The 24,798-nt window shown below is 44.7% G+C and overlaps 3 protein-coding genes across 3 annotated transcripts; 1 reads left to right on the top strand and 2 right to left on the bottom strand.

Moving 5' to 3' along the window:
- Window positions 1-911: 911 nt before the first annotated feature.
- LOC107222816 (endocuticle structural glycoprotein SgAbd-8) lies at window positions 912-4,574 on the bottom strand. Its single transcript, XM_015662326.2, has 3 exons — window positions 4,560-4,574; window positions 2,753-2,801; window positions 912-1,713 (listed from the first exon to the last, which is right to left on the bottom strand). Exons 2-3 carry the CDS (start codon window positions 2,762-2,764, stop codon window positions 1,309-1,311), a joined length of 417 nt encoding a protein of 138 aa, XP_015517812.1. The 5' UTR covers window positions 2,765-2,801; window positions 4,560-4,574; the 3' UTR covers window positions 912-1,308.
- A 10,471-nt stretch (window positions 4,575-15,045) lies between these two features.
- Window positions 15,046-16,362, top strand: LOC107222802 (endocuticle structural glycoprotein SgAbd-2). The gene is made up of 2 exons (XM_015662311.2): window positions 15,046-15,201; window positions 15,674-16,362. Exons 1-2 carry the CDS (start codon window positions 15,160-15,162, stop codon window positions 16,052-16,054), a joined length of 423 nt encoding a protein of 140 aa, XP_015517797.2. The 5' UTR covers window positions 15,046-15,159; the 3' UTR covers window positions 16,055-16,362.
- A 3,455-nt stretch (window positions 16,363-19,817) lies between these two features.
- On the bottom strand, window positions 19,818-20,976 carry LOC107222807 (larval cuticle protein LCP-17). Its single transcript, XM_015662317.2, has 2 exons — window positions 20,823-20,976; window positions 19,818-20,284 (listed from the first exon to the last, which is right to left on the bottom strand). The coding sequence occupies exons 1-2, from the start codon at window positions 20,835-20,837 to the stop codon at window positions 19,925-19,927; spliced, it is 375 nt and encodes a 124-aa protein (XP_015517803.1). The 5' UTR covers window positions 20,838-20,976; the 3' UTR covers window positions 19,818-19,924.
- Between the last annotated feature and the right edge of the window lie 3,822 nt (window positions 20,977-24,798).

Raw genomic sequence — 24,798 nt, 5'->3', positions numbered from 1 at the left:
GGGTACCTGCTCAAGTGGCAGAGGCGGCATCCAGACACTGCAGCTCTAACGTTGTGGAATTAAGACGTCGTATCGTCTGCGGACGGACGTTGAAGCGGTTGTGCACATGGTTCACAGACTGTCGCGCCGACGGTGCGGCAACGCCGTTCAAAAATCAGTGGACGTAGGGTGATGAATATTCATTGGTGTCGATCGGTGCCGATTATCATGCGTGAGCATCATTGAGATGGGTGGATGCCGGATGGACCTGGATATAACGAACGCTTGAGTTTTTTTCTAATATTTATCAAGTGGATCTCGCGTAGTTTTTATTAACTTTCTCGTCGCGCGCGGCTCGCTCTAACGATCCACTGATCAAGTTTGATGCCACTGATCATGCTACTGGATGTTTGTTTTACCTTCCATTTAGCCGTTCGTTCATCTGCGGCAAGGTTTGGTCTGGATTACGTAGGTATAACAAATTACGTATGCGCGATCGACACGCCGCGCAGACTTCTCCAAGACTCGGCCTCGCATTGATTCATGATTTTACTTTTACTCGGGGCCAAGCCCCGTGTCGGCTTTCTCGAAAATGGTTCTCTCTAATTTTTCGTTGCTTCGTTAGACACTTTTACTCATAGTTAATTAACTCGTACGCGCATGGTATACGACAAATGATACCTTGTCCGCATCTGCAGACGTCCGAGTGTCTAAAGCGTCTCGGGTTAATGAGGCATCGGCTTAGGCTGCAATTAACCGCGAGACGAGTCTCGTAATTAATTAACCATTCGAATTACCATTCTGCAGCGATACCTTTCGACCAATCCAATAAGTCCAAAGCTTTATACATGTATGTGCGTATCATGCACCGTAATAAGGTTTTAAAAACGCGACACGTTTTTGTCGATAATAATAAAAGATTTCTCTTACAGTTGTTTTAAAATAATAATTTATTTACACGGCATCATTTTTATGTTCTTTGCGTAGAAAACGTTTAAAATATACATTATACAATATATATATACATATATATATATATATATATATATAATTATTATTTAACTATATTATTATCATGTGTAATAATAATCATACAGCGAGTATTGTGGAGACGGAAGGAGGATTAAAGTGAAGGCAAGCCAGCCGTGAGACACGGTAAACATCTTTTCCTGGGATCAAAGTTTACCTTCGACCGGAGGAAAAACCGCACAACTATTCCGCGTCTAATCCGCGCGTCTGACGGCTCGCTCGGTTATCCTCCCGCCTCTGAGCGAAGTTAGGATACTGGATGGATTGCAGGGTAGTTCGACGGCTGCGGAGAGTGTATCCTTAGTTGTACGGCTGCTTGGGCGCGTCGATGTCGTTTTCCTCTGGGTGAGCCGCTATGTACTCGAGAGCCTGGAGGATCTCCGCGGGGATTGGGGGTGGTGTCGGGAGATGAGCACCCTGGGGCTGGAATCCATCCTTGTTGGCGATGTACGTAACTTGGATTGGCACGCCGTCTTCTCCGGTGTAGCTGTAGCCTCCCTGCACGGACATGCCTTCGGCATCGGTTCCGGGATTCTCCAGGTACCCCTGCTCCTGGGCCTGGATTCCGTTTCCGGTCTCGTAGCTCCAGCTGTAAGATCCGTCGGGGTTCGGACCGTCCTGCGCCTGCCGGAGGATCGGGATCGGCGTTGTGTTGTCCAGAGGAGCGGCCAGGGCGACGGTCGCCAAGGCGAACAGACCTACGATCTGAAAGAAGAAAAACGGAGTTATTCTCACCGCGATTCGAGTCCTGGAAAGTTCGCAGGCCACCCAGCTCGCTCGCTCCGTAGGACGGTTGTCCCACTTTCGGGGGAAATTGTAACTCGGTTTAAAAACTCTTCCTCTCAGCGAGGACCGAAAGTCGCGATACATCGTTGGTGTTCTCTGCGACAAACGCGAGTTATCAATTCGCTGGACTTGTATTCTTTCAGTTCTAACTGATCGGGTCTAAACTGTCTCTCCTTGGCGCGTAGTTGTGGGAGTTGGCGGACAGACGTCATTATTATCCGCGAGAATGACGCGATCTTTGAAGAAGAAGTTATAGTCCCGTGAAATTGGCTTCCTGCTCGACGAGTTGCGAAACGGTACATTCGTACAACGAGGCTCTTTCTTCTTAATTAGCGGACAGTGATATGAAGGCAGGTTGCGCGTGTTGGGGTCCGTTTGTTTCGTAACCGCGGGATGTAAGCCGATTATTTAGCGGGCCCTAACACACGAACCGGCAAATTTCTCACCGCACAGCGTGCAGAATCGTTTTTAATGTACAAACAGCGTAATGGTTATCGTTGCGAAAATCCCATCGCATCCTCCGTGTTTATGCGCGGTTACGATCGATAAATTTTATTACAGGTACAAGTACGCAAGCAATTTGATTTTAAGCACTTTCCCGCAGTAAAGTTGACACGCGTTCAATATACCCGACCATTTGCGGAACCGTTTCTCGTATAACGTGTAACAGTGATCGAGATGTAGTTGTTGTAGCGGTATAAAATAGAAGAAGAAGATATAAAAAAAGAAAAAAAGAAAATCGAAAAAATCTCGGCGATCAGCGATGAATATTCATCAACTTTCAAATCGTCCGTGAGATTTTCGAATATAGAAATTTCCCGATCTAAATGGTAGAATTAATATAATCCACGAAAGTTTGAGGACGGTCACGTCGCAGCTGACTCTTGTTTATATCCGGTGACTATTTCGAACGAGGAGCCGCCGATCGGTTCGTCGGTTTTTTTCGCACTTTACTTACCAATCGATTCATGGTGAGAAAATTGAGTTCGTCTTGTGGGAGTCGCAGACTGCACTGACTTGATGATCACAGTGCGCCCTGCGCTTTATATATCCGCACCGCTAGAGTCACGGATCTTAAGGAGCGAGGTGGTACCATAAACACACACACACGCACACACGCGCAGACCGTGACCAGCCCCCACCCCCACCCCCTCTCCATGGACCCCGTGGGCCAGCAACGAGCGGTTCGCGGGCCCACCACCACGGCTACTCCGGGTCCCAGGCCGGGGCCTCAAACTGAGGTCAGGCCCGACCCAGCCAAAGGTCGGCACCTGAACCTCCTAATGCCTCATCCTCCGATCCCGTCCCCCCTCCGACGGCTACCGAAGATTCGCCCGTCTTTCTCGCTGCGGATATATTTTCGGCCTCTCTTTGCCTCCCGCGGATTATACCTACTCGCATGTGGCTCAACGGAGATTTATCAGGCACGCCGGGTCGCGGGATGTACCAAGGAGAAGTTATGTGACGGGCATTTGAAACGAGAGTTTTTAGGCGGACGATGTCTGGTACGCGTCTCGAGTTCTCTTCTGCTTCCTATTGTTATATTCCGTTGCTTATGGTATTATTTTCTATTACAGCGACGAGGGTGTCGGAGGCGTCCGATCTACAACCAGTCGTTTAACAACGCCCAACGGAGATCGTTTCTAGCGATAGTTAACGACAGCTGCCCGTATAATCGGACGTTCATCTTCCATTTAAATCTGCGGTAGCTGATATGTCCGTAATTGCCGGGTGCGCCGAGATCGCTTCACCGCTTATGTTACAAAACCCACGTCATTGTTAAGCTTCCATGACTCGCGAGCTCGCGTCAAGACTCTTTTTCACCTTCTTCTTCGTCCGAGTGAGAAGAAAGTCGTCGGTCGGCTAGTAGAGGAAAGGTCGATAATTCGTCATCCCGAAAAAGATTTTTTTAACAGACACCGCTTTCCTCTCCTTTATTACCACTCCCAATGGCAATACCGTCAGGAGAGGACGCGTGGGCGTTATCCTGAAATTTCACCTTCCCGCAGACTCTCGCCGCGTCTTTCCGAAAACGCGTCGAGCTCTATGATCCTCTTCTCCTTAAAACAAGCATCGCTGCTGCGGCCCGGTGACGAAAGAACGCCGAAGCAGATTTCACGCCGTATAACGCAGGTCATGCTTGTACCACACCTACGGTGTTCCTTCGCGCGTGATAATTGAGTCAAGGCCCAATACACGACGCCCCATAGTCCATTGTTTACTCGTATGCAGAAGCTGTATATCTTAAAGTACGCTCGTTTGCAGACTCGAAATATTTCAGAATATTTCGTTCGGTTGATCCGCCGAGGCATGTTCCCGCAACCTGATAGAGGATCGACGCGATGACGAGTCGATTTTTGGTTCCTTTCGACGCGTTGTTTGATCTGGGTTAAATGATTTGGCGAGCATAGAGAACCTCGCTCGTTTCTCATATAACACCGCGCCCGACATGCGAGCGTTGTTGCCGCCTCTGGGATCGAGGTTGCAACCGTCAGATGTGAACATTTTTTCGCCACTCTTCTCATGATCCTCCCACGAGTTGCTCAAACGCCAGAAATGCGAAATAACGATAGAGTTGCGCAGCCCTCTGTCGTCTGCCAGACGCCACCTCTGACACCATAGACACTTTCACACGGCCAAATCGCTGCCTTTTGTCAGGGTTAAGCGACAGCCCTTAGGTTCGATGAAAACTGGGTTATTATACCGGACCGAACGGCTCCCGAGTTCCTGCAGTCGGCAGGACGGAAGCGATATTTTATTTTCACGTTCTGAGAGAGCACCTTGATCGGTACCTCGGACGATGAAGTGACGCGTTTATGTGATCGATGGGCTGAGAGAAGAAGCAAAGAAGAAAAAAATAAATAAATAAATAAAATACGAAGAAAACAATCTGGGAAAAGTGAAGGAAGTCGTCTCGGGGCAACTCGCTGTGTATACCATACTTTGCGTTTGACAAATTGCCTCGGTGCGCGATTTCTGTTCAGGGCGCTTCACCGCGAGACAGCGGTTCGTCGTTTTTCGTATAATATTACACATGCGGACAAGTGTTGCAAGACAAAAGATGATGACGCTGTGACCTGGGTCTGGAAGATGAAAGGAGCATCTTCTGCGCCGTCGGATAATGCGAGCTATTGCAAACGCATGACGTACATCGACGTCTTATCCGGGCGAATATCGTCCTCTTTCGTAAAACACGGGGTGAAAGAAAAAAGAAATTGAAGAATGATCGGCTTTTGTCGGTGGGATTCTACTTTGCCTCGGAATCGTTCGCTCGAGCAAGCAATACGCGTACGAGTGTGTAATGGCTAATTTTTATGTAACGATCATATCTGATCCCTGTAGGTACGCATAAAGTACCGTATTTCGTAAGATCGTTCGCTGAATATAAACGGTACGGTATAAAGATTTAGTGTCGGATTTTCGCGGTTTTTTAACTTGTTGAAGCAAGGTGTGTGTGTGTCGTTTTTTTCTCTCCCGAATAGTTTTACAAGAATTCAGAACCGACTATTGGTGCCTCTTTTCACGTTTCCCACGGATTAAGAAGATGGAATATACGCGGTATTCTGAAACGAAAGGTCCTCGTCAAAAGTAGAGAATAGAAGAAGATAAAAAAGAAAAAAAAATAAAAAAAAAAGGAAGATAGCAAAAAAGAAAAAACCACAGATTATACTAGTCGCGCATCAGAGCCGTGGATAATCGTGTATCTGCTGAAAGTAACGAATTGCTTCTCGTTACGAAACACCGATTGTCGTAACTGATAAATGCCGACAATGATACCAGCTCGGTGTAATTTATAATTCAAACGTCAAATAATGCGGCTGCAGTTTTCACCTCGTGCGATAAAAATTTTCACGCACAACCGTGGAATGAAGTTGTTACACGCCGATCCGGCCGCCCAATTTGTCGCTTGACATCGGCGGTGAAACGAAACCGGGGTGAAAGTTTGCTCGAATTTTTCAAGACGTCAAACGAGTAAAAATAAACAAGAACAAATGAACAAATATATGACAAACCCGCGCAACGCGTGCGTGATCTCTCTAGAATCCTTTGATAATGATCTCGTTCGCTTCGGCATAAATTAGCGCTTATGAAATGAACATGGAGAAAAAGTGCGAAACCCGCGTGTGACCGACACCCATTATAATTGCCAAAAACGACGATTTCACGAATTCGGCTGCGGGAGTCCGTCGCTTTAGTCCTGAGGAAGAACGACAACCGGATTCGAACCTTTCCTTTTGGTAAAAACATCGCTATCGGCTGGTGTAATTATTTTCTGCGTTGCGCAGTAGCCGAATGCAACTTCGAAACAACAGATACAGTGTGATTATACATCGTTACTGCACAGACTCCCGAAGCTTTAGGCAAGAATAGATTGGCGAACGCAGAGCCGCGAACGAAGTTCAGTTACCTTTGCAATTAGGCAGGTATAGACAAGAATCGAAATGTTCGAAGATCCAGCCCTCATCGTCGCAATTAATCGTACTTTAATTACGCGCCACATGTATAGCTTTGAAATCACCCGGCATGAATATCACCGCGTGTAATATACGACCGACGTAATACCTGTGTAAGTATCATACTTTGATTGCGTATAAGTGAAAATTTTCTCCGAGGGCAGCCGCTTGTTAACCATATTATAGCGAGTTTGCTCGTTGTGTGTAATAAGCAGATATTAAAACCCGAATACATGCATTGACAGCTGATTATGAAATTAAAATTAATTTGTTAACGTTGCCTCGACTCGTGTTTTCGCATCGGCTAAAATAATTATCCATTTGTCATCCAACGACGGCGCCTAAATGAGACACAAATTATAATCTTCACGCCGCAAAGACGATGCTATTTCGAAAATCCGGTGAAGCGAAAACCGATAAGAATTGAGTTAGCTTTGCAAAAGCGTTACACGCGCGCGAATGATCCAACTTTTATATAATTCTCATAGAGGTATGTATGTATATACGTGTAGGTACAGAGCTCGGGTCATGGTCAACTCGACGTAACTGCCCACACGGTTATACCGGAATGTAGAATCAATTAAAATTCAAGAGTCGCTCCAGTTCGGGGAACAACGAACTTCACCTGTCGTCAATGGTTGAATTGCCAAAATTGGAAAGTGGACGAAGCGAGAGATGTTACAGCTAACCACCAAGTAACCGTGCAGATTCATGTTCCGTTTTGCGACTGGTACACGCGTATAATACCCAACTGTTTAGAATGTAATTTTTATTTCTTTTTTTTAAGAATGCGGTGAAAGTTATTTCGTTTCAAAGTCAGCAGATATTATGTATCGTGTGTGTTATTGGGCACCGTTTCGACTTTTGAGCACATTGGCGGGCGCGCTTTCTTGGTAGGTTCTACACCTACACCGAATCGGCGTGAATCTTCTCCGTTGACCCGGAGATAATGTATGAATTTCACAATCGTTGTGTCGGCATTGCAGATGCATACCTATACGTATACGCGTCTCGTTGTCTTGCGAAATAAGAAAAAGACGCTACCAACAACGATAATCCGAGAAATCGGCAGGATGTATTAATTGTTGAGCTAATACAACGACTTACACCGATAATCAAACGATGCCCGCCTAAAAATTGTTACGACGAAAGTTAGATTCATCCTGTTAATCTGATGCCACGGTCTTTCGGGTCACGGACGTACCGACAGGTAGACACGATCTTCCAGAAGATCCTTGACTGCAGGACGTTCGTGTTTCATCACGCGTACCGCGCACAGTCGACTTTGTACGTCGCGTAGCTCCTAAACGTGGCATCCGAGTCCCAAGAATCGATGCTTTCGTATCCAGTTCAGGATGAATTATATATCAGTTACAAAAATGATTCTGGCGGTCTGCACACAGTGTAACCTTAATCCTTCGAATACGTCCTTCCCGCCCAGCATGTGGTCGCAATCGTTTATCAAGAGCTGATACGATTGCTCAGCGATTTTCGAAGGGAACGTTCGGGGTTAAACGGGGCTTCGGACAATTCGCTGGATCTATTTTCACTCCCGTCACGTGGTTACAGTCGGACCGCCCGTTTCGAAATGAAACCTACTCTCGGCCTGACTGACGTCAGCGCCATCTTTGACAACGAAGGTATCCCCGGTCGATTTCCCCGACTTGATTTTTTTTGTAATACGTTACAGTAGACACTAAAAACTAAGCGACATGTCAAGGCGTGTCAAGGGATGATTAGGAATTTTTTTTTTCACTTGAGCAAATTACATTCGTCATTTCTCATTGTGAGAAAACTTTTCCAGTTGGATCGGTTAAAGAATATTACGTTATTCTTGAAGCGTTTAATGTCAGATGATAAAAAGTACTTGTCGATCAGTCTTCAGTCTACTGTAAGATATTACTAAAGAAATCGAATCGGAGAGATCGACCTGAGATACCTTCCTTGCGGGTCGAAAGCTTTTCTTATTCTTATCCGTTTTGTTCCAAAGGTGAATGCGACAAGTGACTAGCCACACATGCACGTCACATCGATGCACCTGCGCCTCTCGTCTAACGAGTCCATGTGTCTAATGTTCCGTAATGGGAAGGAGTAATCGCAGGAAAGACGGCGAGACACCCACGCGTCTGAGTCTAGTGACGTAATCGAGTTATCGCTCGAGGGCAGACATACTGGTTAGAAGTCAATTTCTTGCATCACTTCGCCCAGGCAAAGGGTCTCCGAGAGTTGATTCCCAGGACCTTAATCGTCGTTCCTGCACAACCGACCAAGTCTCTGAGCATTTCTTGTACAACCAAAGGAGATGACGCACTACTCACTCCACGGGAAAAATATACGTGATATTACTTGACTTATTGTTTGAAAGTGTCTTCCGCAGACTTCATCCTCTGATCGATGGGATGGTTTGTCATATCGTACAAATTCACTCGCGTTTCCGGTTCACAGCTGGGATTCAACGCGGCGGGGAATTGTGGGCGTAGAGCCTGCGATTTCGAGTCGAAGTGAAACTTTGCGCTGCTCAATATCAGCTGTTACTTAACTTGAGAATGCACGGGGAGCCAAATCACCGTGATACACGAAGCTCGGCATGTGTTTTCTCAATAAATTCCACACGCACGTGAGAGTACTCATTACGCGTTAGTCACACTTGTGTCATCGATAGCTCGTATTAAACTGTAAAAAAAAAAAAAAAAAGAAAAAGATCCTCTGCCGTAAAACTAAACGTAAGGTAAACGTCCGCGTACACGCGGTCGGGGCATTTTTACAACTCTTATCAATTTCTGCGCATTACTCCATCGAATAGAAACTTTTGGCGCATATTTCATGTTTTGCGAAATATTCTACATTTTACATTTAATGCGCGGCGCTGTCCGCACGGCGATAACGAAAATCTCCTCATTAGGCAATAAATATTCAACAGAATGTGGTCAAGAATTTATCACGCGTGTATATATACGCATACATGGCGTCATCCACGCGATGATAGAAAATGTAAAAAAAAAAATTTCTGAAAAACGTGAAGAGTAGAGCCTCGAAGAGCAGTTTTCTGGGGGTTTTGAATTTTCTTTTCCACGCTTTCACGCGCGGTAAATTAATCACGGGTTTAATCGTCGCTATATTCATGAATTTATAACGCGCTCCTAGCTTTCGAAGCCTTGTTGCCAGGATTTTCTGACAGCTTGTATTACACGTTTCCGGGAAAATATATAGTTATTGTACAAGAGGGCGTCAGAATATGCTGCGCTGTTTACAAAGTAAATCCACCACCTGTTGCGTTGAACGTTTTTTCTCATGAGGCTTGATTAATCGCTGTAGAGAAATGACGTTATAGACGAAGCAGGTGTATATAATATTCCGTCAGAGGTGAAGTTATTTACTGTCAGCCGCGATGCAATATAAAAAACGATTTGAGGCCGTATCGCACAAGAACCATCGGCCAAATTTCGTCACCTTATGCAAATGACATTATATTTGAAATCATTAAAACATTCTTAATATCGTTAATAAATTACCGTTACAGCTTTTCTCCGTATTATATTATCTCATCTAAGACGATAAAAAAAAAAATACCAAGCAGTTTACGATAATTGTTATAAATTCATTGTTAAAATATGAATATAACCGAAGAAGCAAGTAACAGGAAAACGGAACGTTCTATACGGTATTAAAATATGTATGTTCGAAGCTGATGCATTGGAACATCTGGTTCTCAAACTTCTTTCGCCTGATCATTGTCTGCATAACCTTGTAGCTGCGAATGCTATGCGATACCCACAACTGCTGGTTACGTTCTCCGCTCGATTGAAGGTCGGGATTGATCTCCGTAATTTGTTACTAGCACATAGGATATAATTACAGAAGACGATTGGATAACAGAAGTAGCTTAACCGATATAAGCAGCCTTCGTTTGAATTGTTTCAAGCAAATCGTTTGGGTAGTGGAAAAATGCAACGATTGAGACGCTGCTGCATCGGATCGAGTTCATCTTCAATTCCCCTCTTGGGTTGTCTGACACCGATGCACACCGAGTGCATGCGGGAATCGGATAAGAGTTTCAAAGCCGCCCGTTTCGGTCGTTCATCCAAAAGACAGCCGTAAGTTTCGCGGTTGCGTTAGTCGGGCCACCGGCTGAGAAAAGAGCCTGCGAATTGCAAAAGCGATGAACGATGCGATTGCCGGGCGACCCTTTTTCATCCTGCACCGTCGAACTTCGTATTTCACCGTCACGCCGATAATTATTCACCGTTTGCACACGCGACTGAGATTTTTTTCGCGTCTTTTGCTCCCGCGTACTTCTGTAGAAATTTCACGCCTGATTGGTATATGCGGGATGTAAATTAGCAAATCGGGAGACTTCGGGATACTTTTTTTTCTTCTTCTCTGTGAAATACAGAATGTTGAAGTTCCGGGGATAATTTTTGAGGAATTCTTTTTTTTTTTGTTTTTTTTTTTTTAAGACAAGGTTTAATCTCACTCGCTCATTCAAATGATCAACAACAGTCGGTCGGATGACGGAGGCTGAGATGCTGGATAACACGCATCGGGATATTTACGAGCTACTGACGTCACGGCGCAGATCATGACCGAGTCATTAAAACTAGCAAATTACGTTTGCTGATTGCCCAGCGACGCATAGCTGTCTGAGTATATTTACAGATTATCGGTCTTTAGGATCAGGATTTCCAGCAACGTCCCGTAGGAGCGTATTTTTTACCAACGTGATTGCGCGTCTTCTCATCTGGCAGATCGAGAGAAGACATTCGGAGAGGTGATTTGGACATCGGAATTCCAGCTCTGTTTCAAAATCTGCGCGACTACAATCTTTCGACGTTATTAGATAGCCGATCGTTTTTTTCTTTTCTCTTGTTTTGCATCTCGGTTATATTATTATACTTCTTGCATGGCTTGTTTACACCCAGTTTTTATCTACGTATTTATGGATATTACCGCGATTGTATTATTCGCAATCAATAACATTTTGCGTGACTTTGACTACTGATCGTCATTATTGCCAGGCGCGCATACGATCATCGTCTTTTATAATTACAATAATCGAATCATGGCTCAACTACAATGATGTTTTACTACTTTTATTTCTACGTCGTATTCACTGCACAGCTATCTGCGCATCATCTTTTTTTTTTCCTCAATTCTATTTGCCTATTTTGTACGATCTCATCGTATACATTATGGCGTTTCTATTCCTTGAAATCGAGACTTGCTTACAAATATCCATAGTTTCGTAGCTTCAGACCCGATCCGTTGATCGAAGATGTGGAAGGCTATTAATATCACTGATGGAGTTCTTTCTGCGTTTCATGATGTTCGAGCGATATGCCGGCGACAACTACAAGAAAAACCGCTAATTAATCTGTCCTTATTTACATTCCAAAAGTTCTTGGAAACAATCTGTCGTGCTTGCGAAAACTCGTAAGTCAGTATGTAAATGCAGTAATTATATTTATTCCTAACAGAAAAAACATGCGATAAACGGCAAAACACAATTTTTGATCACGTCTCGTATTTTGAAGTGGTGGATTTTTTCATATTCGATAAAAAATTGAGTTGCCTTGTTATTCCTTGGCGTCAATTGACTGCCGAAAACGTTCATTAAATTTTTTAGCAAAGCGAATTCAATCATGTGCTTAAAAGACGGAGAAAAATCGTACTTGTTTTTATTATTATCAAAGAGACCCATTATTAGCGCATACCTTGGCGATTTGCTAATCATTTGCATTACGGCAAGATCATTTTTACACAAGGTATGAGGTAGTTACTTTGATCAACCTGTTTGGGTGCATTGCAATAATCCATCTACCCATGACGTAGAATGTGATTGGTGAAACTCAGGCGTGAATTATGATGATAAAATTCTGTTAAAAGGTTTTTATGATCGCGTAAGTGTTTTCGCAAAACAAGAAAAAAAAAACAACAGAAATGCTATACATGTGTAGTCACAGGTTATTCATATCGATTTCCAAGATTAAGTAGAAAAACACGAATTCTTTCATAGGGGGACAATTCACGAAAAAAAATCCCGGAAGTTACTAATTTCTTCTCGCGGTTTCGTTGACGTCAAAAATAGTCAAGATTTCCTGGATCCTCGTGCGCATCGAAATCAAATAGAATTTGTTTGAAACATCGTGATAGGGAAGCAAACGATGAGGAACCTCGTCGATTTAAGCCGAGCTATAAAAACTAGATAAGTCGAAGTTGCGCTGCATAAGGCAGAAACATGTGTTCCTTGTTGTATATTTGCCTTTGCAGGCCTCGCTGCGCGGCGTGCGTTTCGCATAAATCCAAGTCACCGCGGGATAATAACGAGTAAATGTCCCATGCCGATTGTTGGGCCCTCGGAAATTCAGAGCGCGTAGAGACGAGCCAAGGTTCCACAAATTCGGTACATGGCTGAATCGTTAAAGATATATGTAATATAATGGCTGGTTCTGAAGTGAAGAAAAAAAGAAAAGAGGCAAAGAAAAAAAAAAAAACAGAGGAGAAGATAAAATGAAGACTCCTGACTGCAAAGTATCGGGAATAGCAACGAGATCGGATCGAGGAGCTGGGTCAATGGAACGGCGAACGTATAATACCAGCGTCGTTCAGAATTCCGCCAACGATTCTAGCAATTTTTGTCAAGAATTAGATACGCGCTGAATGTGAAATACTCGAAAATCTTGCATCACCTTGAAATGATTAGATTTAGTCGTAAATCGCCGATTCAACATTTCTGTTAGAGATGGCCACTAAGCTAAAAATAATCGGTGCATCGATTAATCGAGATCAAAAAAATAATTGCGAGGAAAAATAATCGTGTCGGTCGATTAATCGAGTATGAAAAATAATTGATTGGACTCGATTAATTGGGAAAAGATGATCGATTATTGTTCGTCATTCCTAATTGCTGTTACAGTTGGCCACCTAATCGTCTCGGTTAGCTCATAGCTAAAAACAAATATTCATTCACTTCACCCGGATAACTGTTTTCCTTAAACTATGCTAGCATATATCAATTCTTACAGGTGAAGCGAAAGTAAAAATTCGAAGTACCCGTTCACCTTGCTGACAAGAATTAATCGTGGAGCTGATTGATTTTTTCAAGATTTAACAAAAAATCGGAATGAATAGCGTGTACTGCATGTAATTCGTTGTAACAACGATGTATCGACATCGTAATTCATTGGATGCATTTTTCGGGATCGTTGAGTGAATAAAACATTACCAAGATATTGATGTCGAGTATATTTTTTGTTACGCGACTATCACGGTATAGGCGTATGGAAATTCATGCGCCTAATTACGATTACTTTCGACTAGACGAACGAGGCAAAAATATCTTAGACTGAGTTACGACGGTCTCTGGCTGTGATTTTCAAAATCCGTGCGTGACGTTTGTATTTGAACAAGACCGAAGGTCGTTGATTTTTGTTTGAATATAGGGAACTGATTGTTCTGTTTTCACGGGTAGCTGTCCGTATGGTTGCTGAGAAACGTCCTTCGCGTGCGGTCTTCCTAGATCTGGAAACAAGACGCATGTATCAATTATTAACTCGTTAGATTATCTGACCGCAAGGAATGGTAATTCCCGAAATCCCATGGCAAAGGTGTCGATTTGGGATGATAATTTCCTGGATACACGATTCGAGTTATTCTCGTCGAAACCCATTAATTTCAAGGTGATAATTTGATCAACCGCCTGATCGAAATAACGAGAATCAAGGTTGAATAAAATTTTTCATGAATCGAGTAAAAAAATTGAGCATGGATTTCGAATCCTACCATTACTTATCAGATCTTCTCATAATTACTGTTTTTTTTTTTTTCACTTTACTCTATGGCTGAATCGAATAACTGGTAAGAAAGAAATTATTTTTATGGTCGAAGAAAAAAGAAGGCTTACTGCAAATTTGCGGCAAGGATACTTATAACTAAATTCTACTAGGATAACGATGCCGCGGTTATGAGGAGTAATTTCGAGTAATCGATTGTCTAGTGCGTGAACGAAGACATACGAGAAGAATTCCTAAACTTTCCCCGGAAGATTTTAACTTCCCTGTTCGCGTCTGCGGTACGTCTGTCGTCGTAGACAAGCGCGTTGTGTTCATATGTAACGCACACCGTAATGCGTCGAGCAAAAATTATTGAAAAAAAAATATGACGAGCCGCGTGTGAAACGATACAGCCTGAAGCAGAGTCGATAATAACCGTGCGTTTCGCATCGTCTCATCACGGTGTAAGGCAAACCCTAGCTGACCGATTATTGTTTATGACCCGAAGCTTGACACCGGTTCGCACGTAGAGCGTGGACGTGGCAAACGCCGGGAGAGAGATGAGTCGCGATTTCATAATAGTCGAGGAATACGCCATAAAATATGACGAATCGTCGTCGTGCCGTTGCGTAACCGGCTGACCAGAGGCCGGCATTTATGCCGATAATAGGTCCAGCAGGAGCTCCGAGATCGGTGGAACGCTCGGTATTGTGGTCCACGTGTCAAGAGCACAATGCGATTACACACGTCGCCCGTCGAAGGGGACAAGGAACCGTCGACAACCAGCGTCAAAGGTGGCATCGAAGGATTCCGACGAGACGTCGTCGTCGATCCGAGAAGGAGCGAAGCGAACGCGCCACCTGTGAAACACCCAGACAGATATACATTCGGACCTGCCACGCTGGCGACAGCTTCTTTGCTTTGGCCGTTTCGCAACACAACAGCGTTATACGGCCGTGCAATGTATACGCGTATTTGCATGGCGTGCCGAAGTGGAAGAAGAAGAAGAAGAAGAAGAAGAAGAAGAAGCTGGAGTAGAAGTCAATACTCGTCTTTGACAACCCCCACCTGACGGGACCGGAGGGGGGCCATTTGCGACAGGAGGTTTCGGCGTCCCTATAAAGGTGAGTCCTCCGACGAAGATGTCAACGAGACGAGGTACGAAGCCAGCAATGAACACTTTGGTGAGTGGACACAGTGCGGAAAGCGTTCGCGAAGCGGCCGATTGTCTCTCGGGTTTAGCCACGTGGCTCTACCGAGCACCGGTTGCGGTACATCTGGACCCTCCCCTTTCTTTTATCTCCATTAAATCCGGATCCAAGTCAAAATGGTGATATTATAACAACTATCGTGAGATCGGTGCAGAGCGGTGGTGCGAGAAGTTTCGTGAACCCAATCGGTACAATATCGATTTGATCGCTAGAATTTCAGTCACGAAGTCTAGACGGACCAAGTGTCCAATGGAATAGAATAGCGTCAGGCCGATCTCGCAGGTCAGTTGCTATAACGACTTATCACGGTAACGGCAGCCTCGCGAATGATTCATCGCGGAACCAAACGGAGATCGTTATCTCGATAGAGGGCTCCACGTCCGCGGTACCCGGTCTAAATTTCACCGATCATTCGCCGATCTCATACCGATTTTTCGTCTTGCAGATCCTGACCTTCTTCGCCCTGGCGGCGGCCGCCGTAGCCGCTCCTCTGGATCAGCAGCCCCCTGTGCCAATCGTCAACCAGTTTCTGGACGGACCGAATCCCGACGGCTCCTACAGCTACGGTTTCGAGGCTGGGAACGGCATCAAGGTCCAGGAACAGGGACAGCTGGAGAACGCCGGTACACCGGAAGAGGCCGAGTCAGTTCAGGGCAGCTACAGCTACCCGAGCGAAGACGGCAACCTGATCACCCTGACCTACGTCGCCGGTAAGGACGGCTTCCAGCCGCAGGGTGCGCACCTTCCCCAGGCACCGCCGATCCCTGAGGCGATCCTGAAGGCGCTCGAATGGATCGCTGCTCATCCCGAGGAGGACAACTTGTAGTGTGGGGTTGGATCCTGGAGCGCTCGATCAGAACTGGTTGATTACGTAGCTGCACTTACCTCTCGGCCAGTTCCACCGTCGACGTGTTCAAGCGTTTTATAAGTTCGGCGCCACGTCGCTTCGCCGGAAGGGCTCGGTGCTCGAGGTGCATCTTCATCGGCACTCGAACAGCGAGCACTTTTGGCATCGGGCGTGACGCCATCGGCTCAAATCATTACGTATGCAAACATGGCTGCCATGCTCTGTGTGTTTAATGAAATCTGTACTTTTTTAAGCAATTTGTAAATAAAGAAACGGTTCCGCTTCAACGATGGAATTCTCTTACACGTACCCGCGGTGTATACGTAGGTAGATTACAGGCGTGCGTTTACCCACCGTCAACAAAACGCCTTCGTCTGGGTTCTGCGATTCCAAATGATTTTAAAATATCAGCGCACCGTGAGATGTTACGTCATCCGCGGTAACTTGTCTCCCGTATGTTATGACAAAATTGTTCCAAGCCAAAGCCGAGCCGGGGAATATCTTGTCGAACAAATTTCAATTCATTAGCATAGATCGTTATAATATCACGCATTACGCAAGGGAAACACGAGGTAGGTACCTAAATGTTACCTTCGTTATTTGAAAAATATCTTTAAGGACGTCGGCCGCGATTTATACGAACCTTTCAATTATTTCATGATTTATTCCCGCTCACGATGTGCTCATCGTAATCATCCTTGGCATTTGGCTTTCTTGTGTCACATTGTTGTTCCATCAACCGCAATGTGTTAAAGATACACGTCTCCTTATCTTCTCGTCACGGTTCCATCCCAATGTTAAAGATAGGACTTGCGATTAGTCTGTTAAATAATAATAAACGTTATATATCTAACACGAGTTGCAAGTTACAGTTATCGAGGTATTGTTCACTCGAGTATCGCTTCTGCTGCTGTTTGAACGCGGTAAATATGAATGAGAAATGTCTTGAATCCTGAAGAGAGTCTCTCGAGAGGTGGATTCCTGCAAAATCATGAGTTATTCTCTAGCATAACGAAACCGATACCGGCTACGTGCAGCCGACTGTAGATAGAAGCTTTTACTTTCACGCGGGAGACTCTTTAATAGCCACGAATTAAAGATTGGAGTCAATCGGTCAAAGAATTTAACCGACCCGCGCAATCCAGCGATTATCTTGAACGCGTATAATACACACGAAGATAGGTACACGCGGCGTTTGTCGCAACTTCGAACTCCCGAGCTGGATATCTCCGTAAAGACCTTTCGGCAATCACCGGCTCGTTTTCACTTTCGTTCATGTGTCAATCGAGAATTTCGGCGCGGTGATCACTTGTCGATAATACGTATAATCTGGCCGGCTTGTCAAACGCTAACGTGACGTTGGGATCAGATATATCTAGCGGTACGTAATCGCAGCCTTGTGTGCCCAGGGTTCTCGGTGCCCTCGATAAGCTGTTCGGCTCTGATACGAGTTCAATTTTCCTCGAAGCAAGATTCGGGCGAAGCCGCGAAGCTTCGACGGCGGAAAAAAATCGTCATATTCATCACCATCCTTCAGGAAATTACCGGATGTCTTCTTTTCGCACTTTACACAGTCCTGGACGCCGACTGGAATGTGCAAAATCACGCGGGAGAGTCGCTTACGATACAGCGTCGAATAAAAAAACACAAGCTGCAAAGCTCTGAAAATGTGTCACATTTGAACGGGTTAATCGCATATTCAACCAGTTTGCGCAACGTTTGATTTCTCGAATATTTTTTCGACAAAAATTTACATTTCTTCCAACGCCAATGTCGACTCGGTTAGCGGTATCAGCGAGTGTTTCCGGATTCGAGTTGTACCTGAAATAAATAGTATGGCCTCTGCGTTTTATCCAAGATAAAAATAAGAACCGAATCGAAAGTGCAGCGTATACATATCCAGCTTACCTGTGGTTTTAAATAATTTCACAAATTCGCGTCGCGTATAGCGTGCTAAAGTAATCGCTAACCCATACTCGGAAGTACATATAATGTCCAATAACGAGTTATCCCCGAGTATGTAAGTCCTTTCTTTTCCTCCCGCGAGGAGTGCAGGCACAAAGGTTATTAGGCCGGTGACTCCGGTTGCGCAACAGCGAGAGAAGATCCTCAAGCACAATCAGGCCATGGAGGGAAGTCAAAGTAGCCAGAGCGTCTAATTATGCCAAAGGGGCGGAGCGGATTCTTTCGTTCTTTTCTCCTCTTTTTCTTCTTCTATTCCGATCTTGGAATGAGACTTGCAGCCGAGCAAGAGAGAGAGAGAGATGGAGAAAGTTCAGTTTCCTGATCCTGCGCCCCCGTCCAGAATGCGAGCTTCCTTGTCACGACGTCTTGAAATTGGCCGATCTATCTCTGGATTATAATCGATGAGAACGAGGACCGGAGTAATTTGATATGTCAAAACACTGTCCCGGTTTCTTGTATGAAATAATGGAGCTGTAATAATATGCTCGTAGGAATGATCCTGGAGAGAATCCATCAAGAGGATCGTTTATGTTTTAGTTCCAGTCCAGGCTCACTTGAGGCCGAGAATAATTTATTGGTCGTACACGAAGTGAAATAATACGCAAATGTTTCCACTCGATTTTTGAACGTTTCTCACGACGCGATGGTGAGATTTTTTCTCGTAACGCCATGAGACTGCACGGTGCATTTTATGGGAACGCTCGAAATCACGTGCGGATAATTATAAGCATACTCGTCGTTTTACGGGACGTCGTTCAAACGGTTGAGAAAAATCAGAGCCTTGTTTTTATCAGAAACATATCTTGGCCAATGACACGAAGGGACATAAATCGCGAGGAGGATGAACCGGCGATACCACTTCGATAAATCACCAAGTTTCGAAAGTGCATCTTTCAGCATTATAAAATGAGCATCGGTCAGCGCGATGTGTCGCAATTAAAATTTAATGCACCGCTTATCGTCGTTGCTCGAGGATGCAGTCTTTAAGACATAATTGCCGCACCAGGTGCAGGTAGAAAATTAATATGATAAATTCAAGCGTGCATCAGTTGCCACCCGATAAGGTAACTTCGGGTGTAATAACGGTCACGATCGTCTCTCAGTCAACGAACCCGACTTTCTTCTGGCACTCGAAGGAAGACGATCCGATTACCTTCGGCTTAAATTTCTCACGACAATCAGCTCGAATAAGTCGTAGAACTTGATCCGCGGCATAGTAAAATAATTTACGAGACATCGCCATGCGACCGATTGGCCGGAGAGATTCCGAATGGCCGATTTCGTTATCGACATCTAGCAGCTACGTATTCGATCGTTAATTCCGCAGTGAGCATCCGAGGATCCGAATCGCCGAGGAATTCAACTTGTCGACGGAGTTTCGGCGTCGATATCTCGACGTTCACCAAGTTAACTCCGGCGAACCCGAGGTCGGTAACTAAGCCTAAACACCCGTCGAATTTCGTCGTATCGAACCACCTGTTGGACGAGCAAATTAGCGGACGCGTTTCCGAAGCCGATTCTCTCTTTCGAGAGAGTCGATCATCTCCCGTATATATTACGAAAAAGTTGAAAGTCCGAACCTGATACCGAGATCTCGGAGCTTATTTGTCGTATTAATTTGCATCGAACTGGAAAAATTCACAAACGTGGATGAAATCTTCGTCGACTGAGAGAAACGAGATTCGAATTGTGTACCGGATGTAAGTTTGAATATTCGAAAATCGAATTAACCGGGATTCTGCAGCTTTTTCAAATCGCTTAGGAAAATATAACAGGATTGAAACGTAGAGTAAAATTTATTCGAATTTATCAATTTTTATACGTATGTATATATAACGTGTATATTATTACATCATCCAGCCAAAATCTGTTTAGCTGGCGAAATCAAGGCTTGCTGACGGGCTCTTTGTAGGGGTGTTCCTCGATGTACTTGAGGGCGCGGACCACGGTGTCTGGGACAGCAGGGATGGACGATCCTTGAGCAACGAATCCGTTGCGGCCAGCCACCCAGGTCACATCGACGGGCTTGCCTTCAGGGTCGATGTAGTGATATTCTCCCCGCATTTCCCCGGCAGCGTCGCTCTCCATCTTGGTGACAATGCCGTTTTGCGTCTCGAAATCCAAGTTCCAATCTCCTTCAGGACGTGCGTCCTGGTTATACTTCAAGATTTCGATAACGGGCTTTTGGTTTACGACGTGGGAAACGTCGGCCATGCAGGCGCCGGCGAATAAGACGGTGAATACCTGAAAATAAGACAATCACTCGTTATTGCGATACGACGAAAATCAAAAAACTAGCGCGCAACGTCACGTTTCGGAACTATGATTAGTGGGAAAAAAGTTGTACTGCACGGGGTTTAGCTTTTCGTTGTTACTGGATTCGAAAAGACACTAATCTGTGTTGTTGAAACAGCGTTTCTTGTTTCAACCCTAAAAATCACAACTCGTTTAATATATCCACAAATCAATTGTTCGATTCACGTCACATTCGCACCGCCCCCGACAAACTCGGTCAGTCTGAGATTCGCTGAAGTCTATAAAACGTCACCGCGATGATCAGAGAATAAAGTTACGCGGCAATGGTACTTCTGCGACAGTAATGAGAAATTTTACGAAATTTTGAACCAGCACAAAACAGATTATACAGACGAGACGATTGTTTTTCAACGAAATCGCGTTTCACATTTGAAGATTGAGCGAAGAATTAACGCGGCTGGAACGATCGTCGGAAAATGGTGACTGCGCTGACGGTTTAGTATCACGTTATAAGCGAAGGGCTTACCAGTAAAGCGTTCATGATGGGACAGAGGATGAACCTGATCTGACTGCATCAGCTTCCCCTCGAGCTTATATAGCAAACCAATCGCCCCCTCGGACAAAGCCTTCCACAAATTTGAAACTCACGGTGTGTGTCCATGCATGTGAGTCTAGCCGTAAAATGTCACGCATGCACTTCGTAGGCCCACCAAACTGGTTTGTCGTTGGGTGCAGGGTAATGAATACAGAGCATCTATTTTTTTCGGTGTACTCGGAGGACAAGCTCTGTCGTAACGCCGGCTGGTATTCGTAATCTGTCGAACTATTCCTACTTCAGATACGCGTTACGTCCACCCCACCCTTGGACAGCTCCGGGCGGTTATTTCGTAACCACCGGAATGCGAGACAAGTATTATTTTATTGGCCTTTTTTTTTCCTTACATCTTGGGACTCTGTTTCTCATCGGAGCTATTTCGAATAGCGATACCTATTCAGTTTCCTATTAATTACCCCCGGTTAGTCCGGAGACAAAATAAAACAAAAACTTCGACTATGCATCGAAATACCAAAAGCGCATTATCGACGTGCGGCCATCCGTTGAATGCTTTATGCATGCACGATTTAGTACCGGCTTAGAAGCTAACCAGTTTCGTCTGATTATTAGTCAGTTTTTTTACCGCAAGTCTCATCTCACTGTATGAAAAATTTTTGTCCTGCTTCAGGCATAAATTATATGTGGTAATCAAAATTTGAATTTTAAAAATTATTGGATGTATGTATCCTGTAAATTGGTTTTACTTTCTTTTCTCGAATAGTCAAATGTTGACCTTTTAACCTTGAAATTATTCCACGTGCTTGTGGCATTGCAAAATTATCGTTGTGTGATTGGCTCTTCGATCGTTGTTTATTTTTTAAAACCGAACGAGCAGAGGTCCGTTTAAATTTTCAAATTTGATGTTTTACCATTTTTTTCCCAACCGACTGTACCCTTTTATTAATTTCGTTTACTCTGAACTAATTCGAAAGACGTTCCAAAACAAGTCAGCGGAAATAGAAGATAATCTCTTTCACTGTATATTTTATACTCATCGGTGTTTCTTTCGTTATTAGAAAATTCTGTAATTTGACAAAGCGGAATGACAAAGATCGCAAGGATTTCAACAAATCAATACATCACACACCGAAAGTAAAAGCTGCACCAATGACATTTCAATTACCTGTACGAAGAAATCTCTTCGAATGCCGAGGGTACACCTATATATCAACAGAAATTTTGGTAGCTGCAGAATGCCGAGAATCACGAGACGAAAACGACGCAATTATTCGAAACGACTAAGTAGGCGCAAAATTTCTCGTCAACATTGATTACAAAGTATTACTCTTCAATGAAATGCCTGCCTCGTAGGTCAATATCTCGAAAACGAAAGTTGAATTACGTGTCTTACACATTCACCAGGCGAGTAGGCAAGTGCCGTGTAAATATCGTCGGTGATGGTGGCGAAGATGAAGGGGCGAGGGGTGGGGGGGATTTAATTGACTCCTGGAATAAACTACCGTATCTTCTCGCCGGTATTGCAGGCTGCTTCGTTTAGGGAGAATCGCAGATGCTCCTCGAGTCTGTGCCAATCTTCGAGTGCGAATTAGCGATCGCGGAATCAGAAGGCCACGTATTCGCGGCCCAGGTATTCCCGTTGCGATATTATTTTACCTGGCAATTTACGCGAGCCAAGCTGCTGCGAGAATTGAGAATCGTCTAATACCGGGGGGCATTTTTCGTTCCAGATAATTAAAAGTTGCGCAGTTTTCTCACGCCTGTGTGAGCAGAGTTATTTACCGCCCGATCCTTCGGCTCGGACTCTGACAGACGCCCGAGTCGTACGATATCGTTGTGTAAGTGCCAAAAATACTCCGCACATGCACCTTTTCACGTTATCTCTCTCGCCTCGATCTGATCTTTATTCAACACGAAAGTGCCGACAGGGCCTATTGCGGAAATGGAACGAAAATTTTTCGTTTTCGTATTAGGCTAATGATTGGACTTAATTACCGCTTAACGCTCGCGAAATTGGGCCTGATTGCAGGCGGCTACGACACCCCAACCTTTGTACTGATATATTATACAGAATTCGGAGCGAGTGTAAAAGATACATTTGGATACAGGTATTCACGGATTTCGTTTCGGTTAGCGATGGGGATTGAATTTCGTGAGATCGAAGGCCCTGAAATTTCAAAAAATTCGCCGTACAGACAATACAGCGTTGTGAATTTGATTCTATACGTAATAGTAACGCGTAGACGTCGGCAAGGTCGTAACGTGCAAATGGTTTAGAGTTACGCAGATTGGGTAACCGAGACTGATAATCGAGAAAGACACGAACTGATCGTACCCTTATTATGTATTAGCGACGAGTATAAGGTGTACGGTTCGCAATATCGCGCAGATGATCTGCGAGATCATCGTGGGCTAATGGTATTGTGTTACTGGCAGAACGAGTAACGCGAGTTAATCTTCGATCAGCCGGGCTGTGACTTGACTGTCAGCGGAGAGATACCTTGTTTGAAACGCATTTCCCCCGACGTCGAGGCGTCGTTGTGACCTAAGGGTTCCAGTCGGAATCTGCATTTAAAATTGATACCACAATTTGCCTTTCCTAATCTTTTTTGGGGGGGGGGGGGGGGGGGGTCATTGGTAATCTAAATCCAGAATTCATCGGGGTATTTGTTTTTGTCAAATAACTCGCCCATTCTCAATTCTTCACTAAAAATGGTCGTAACTAAGTCTGCAGGAAATTTAATTCTTTATATCTTTGATTGTCATCATTTTTTGTTAACGACCGATATTTTCCGACTTAAACCATAAATTCAAGACGGCGGCCGAAGCTATTGCAGAATCTGGCTGAAATTTTGGACTTAGACTAGCAATGACCCCCCCTAAAATATTGGAAAAGGAAAATTGTGGTATCGAAATATTGCACTTTCAGATTTTCTTTTTGTACGTAATAATTAGGCTATCTCGCATTCCAGTACTGCAACCCCGGGTACCAAGACGGTGGTTATTTCACGAGCCAGCACGAGGTCGCGAAGTGATCTCACAATCAGTTAGGTACCGCAAGTAAATGTCAAGTGGGAAAAAGCCGACTGGTGGCACGCGGGTAGCCGCTACATGTTTAGTAACGGAGTTATGGGTACGTGGGCTCATCGATGGATGGATGGATGGACGGACCGACGGATGGATGGCGTCGCGGCGGTGCTGATCGGCCGTTTTTTACGCCTCAGGCCCGAGGGTAGCCTGCAGAGACGAGGTTCGCGCGAAGATGAGACCGTGGTAAGTTTACGCGAGTGGGGAATAAAAATGGCCAAGGACGACCTTGACATATAAAAGTAAAAGATTCTAGCCGGCAGCGCCAAGAAGCTGCTCGCGCGAGGCGTCGCGATGTAAACGAGCCGAATTTGAATTCATACTTTCATTTACAACACCCGACGAACACGTTGTCGCGATGCGTGGGTCAAATTGCCAGTAAAACCCTTCTCCCAAGGTGGGGCAAACTCCGCGGTCAGAGAGCTCGTCGTATTATTTCTAATTCACACCTAACCCGCAATTAGCACAATGAAATGTGCAAAAGTTGCGTCACTTCAAATCACCCTAAAACATCCCCTCCCTCGCTTTCTTTCACGCCAGTGAAATTGGCCAAGGACAAGACGACGGTGCCTTCGGGTGGCGGCATGCAGAGAATGTCGAAGGTTGAGTAATGCTTTAGGATTGCACGAGGATTGTTTTTCAGCAAACTTTTTCCTCGCATTCTTCAACCGGTGTTCGATATTCTGCGCAAAAGGTTTGGAAAGGATATAATGGTTAAGCATTGTATCGCCCGATCCGGAAAGTCCTTGGCCCATCATACCGCACCGGTCTTTTTTATCCAAGAGGATTCTGACTTTCGCTCAACATCTTTTTGTTTCACGCGATCATTTTCAGGGATTGTTTTAAAGAATAAGTATCTTTC

This window comes from Neodiprion lecontei, chromosome 1 (genome assembly GCF_021901455.1).
Source record: "Neodiprion lecontei isolate iyNeoLeco1 chromosome 1, iyNeoLeco1.1, whole genome shotgun sequence".
Classification (NCBI taxonomy): Eukaryota; Metazoa; Arthropoda; class Insecta; order Hymenoptera; family Diprionidae; genus Neodiprion; species Neodiprion lecontei.
The sequence above is the reverse complement of the archived record's forward strand: the minus strand, read 5'-3'. Positions and strand labels throughout refer to the sequence as shown.

Bases quoted from the DNA above. Each gene is read 5' to 3' on its own strand.
- LOC107222802 (XM_015662311.2), top strand. From the start codon at position 15,160: ATGTCAACGAGACGAGGTACGAAGCCAGCAATGAACACTTTG. The intron at 15,202-15,673 runs GTGAGTGGACAC...TTCGTCTTGCAG, and splicing joins AGCCAGCAATGAACACTTTG to ATCCTGACCTTCTTCGCCCT.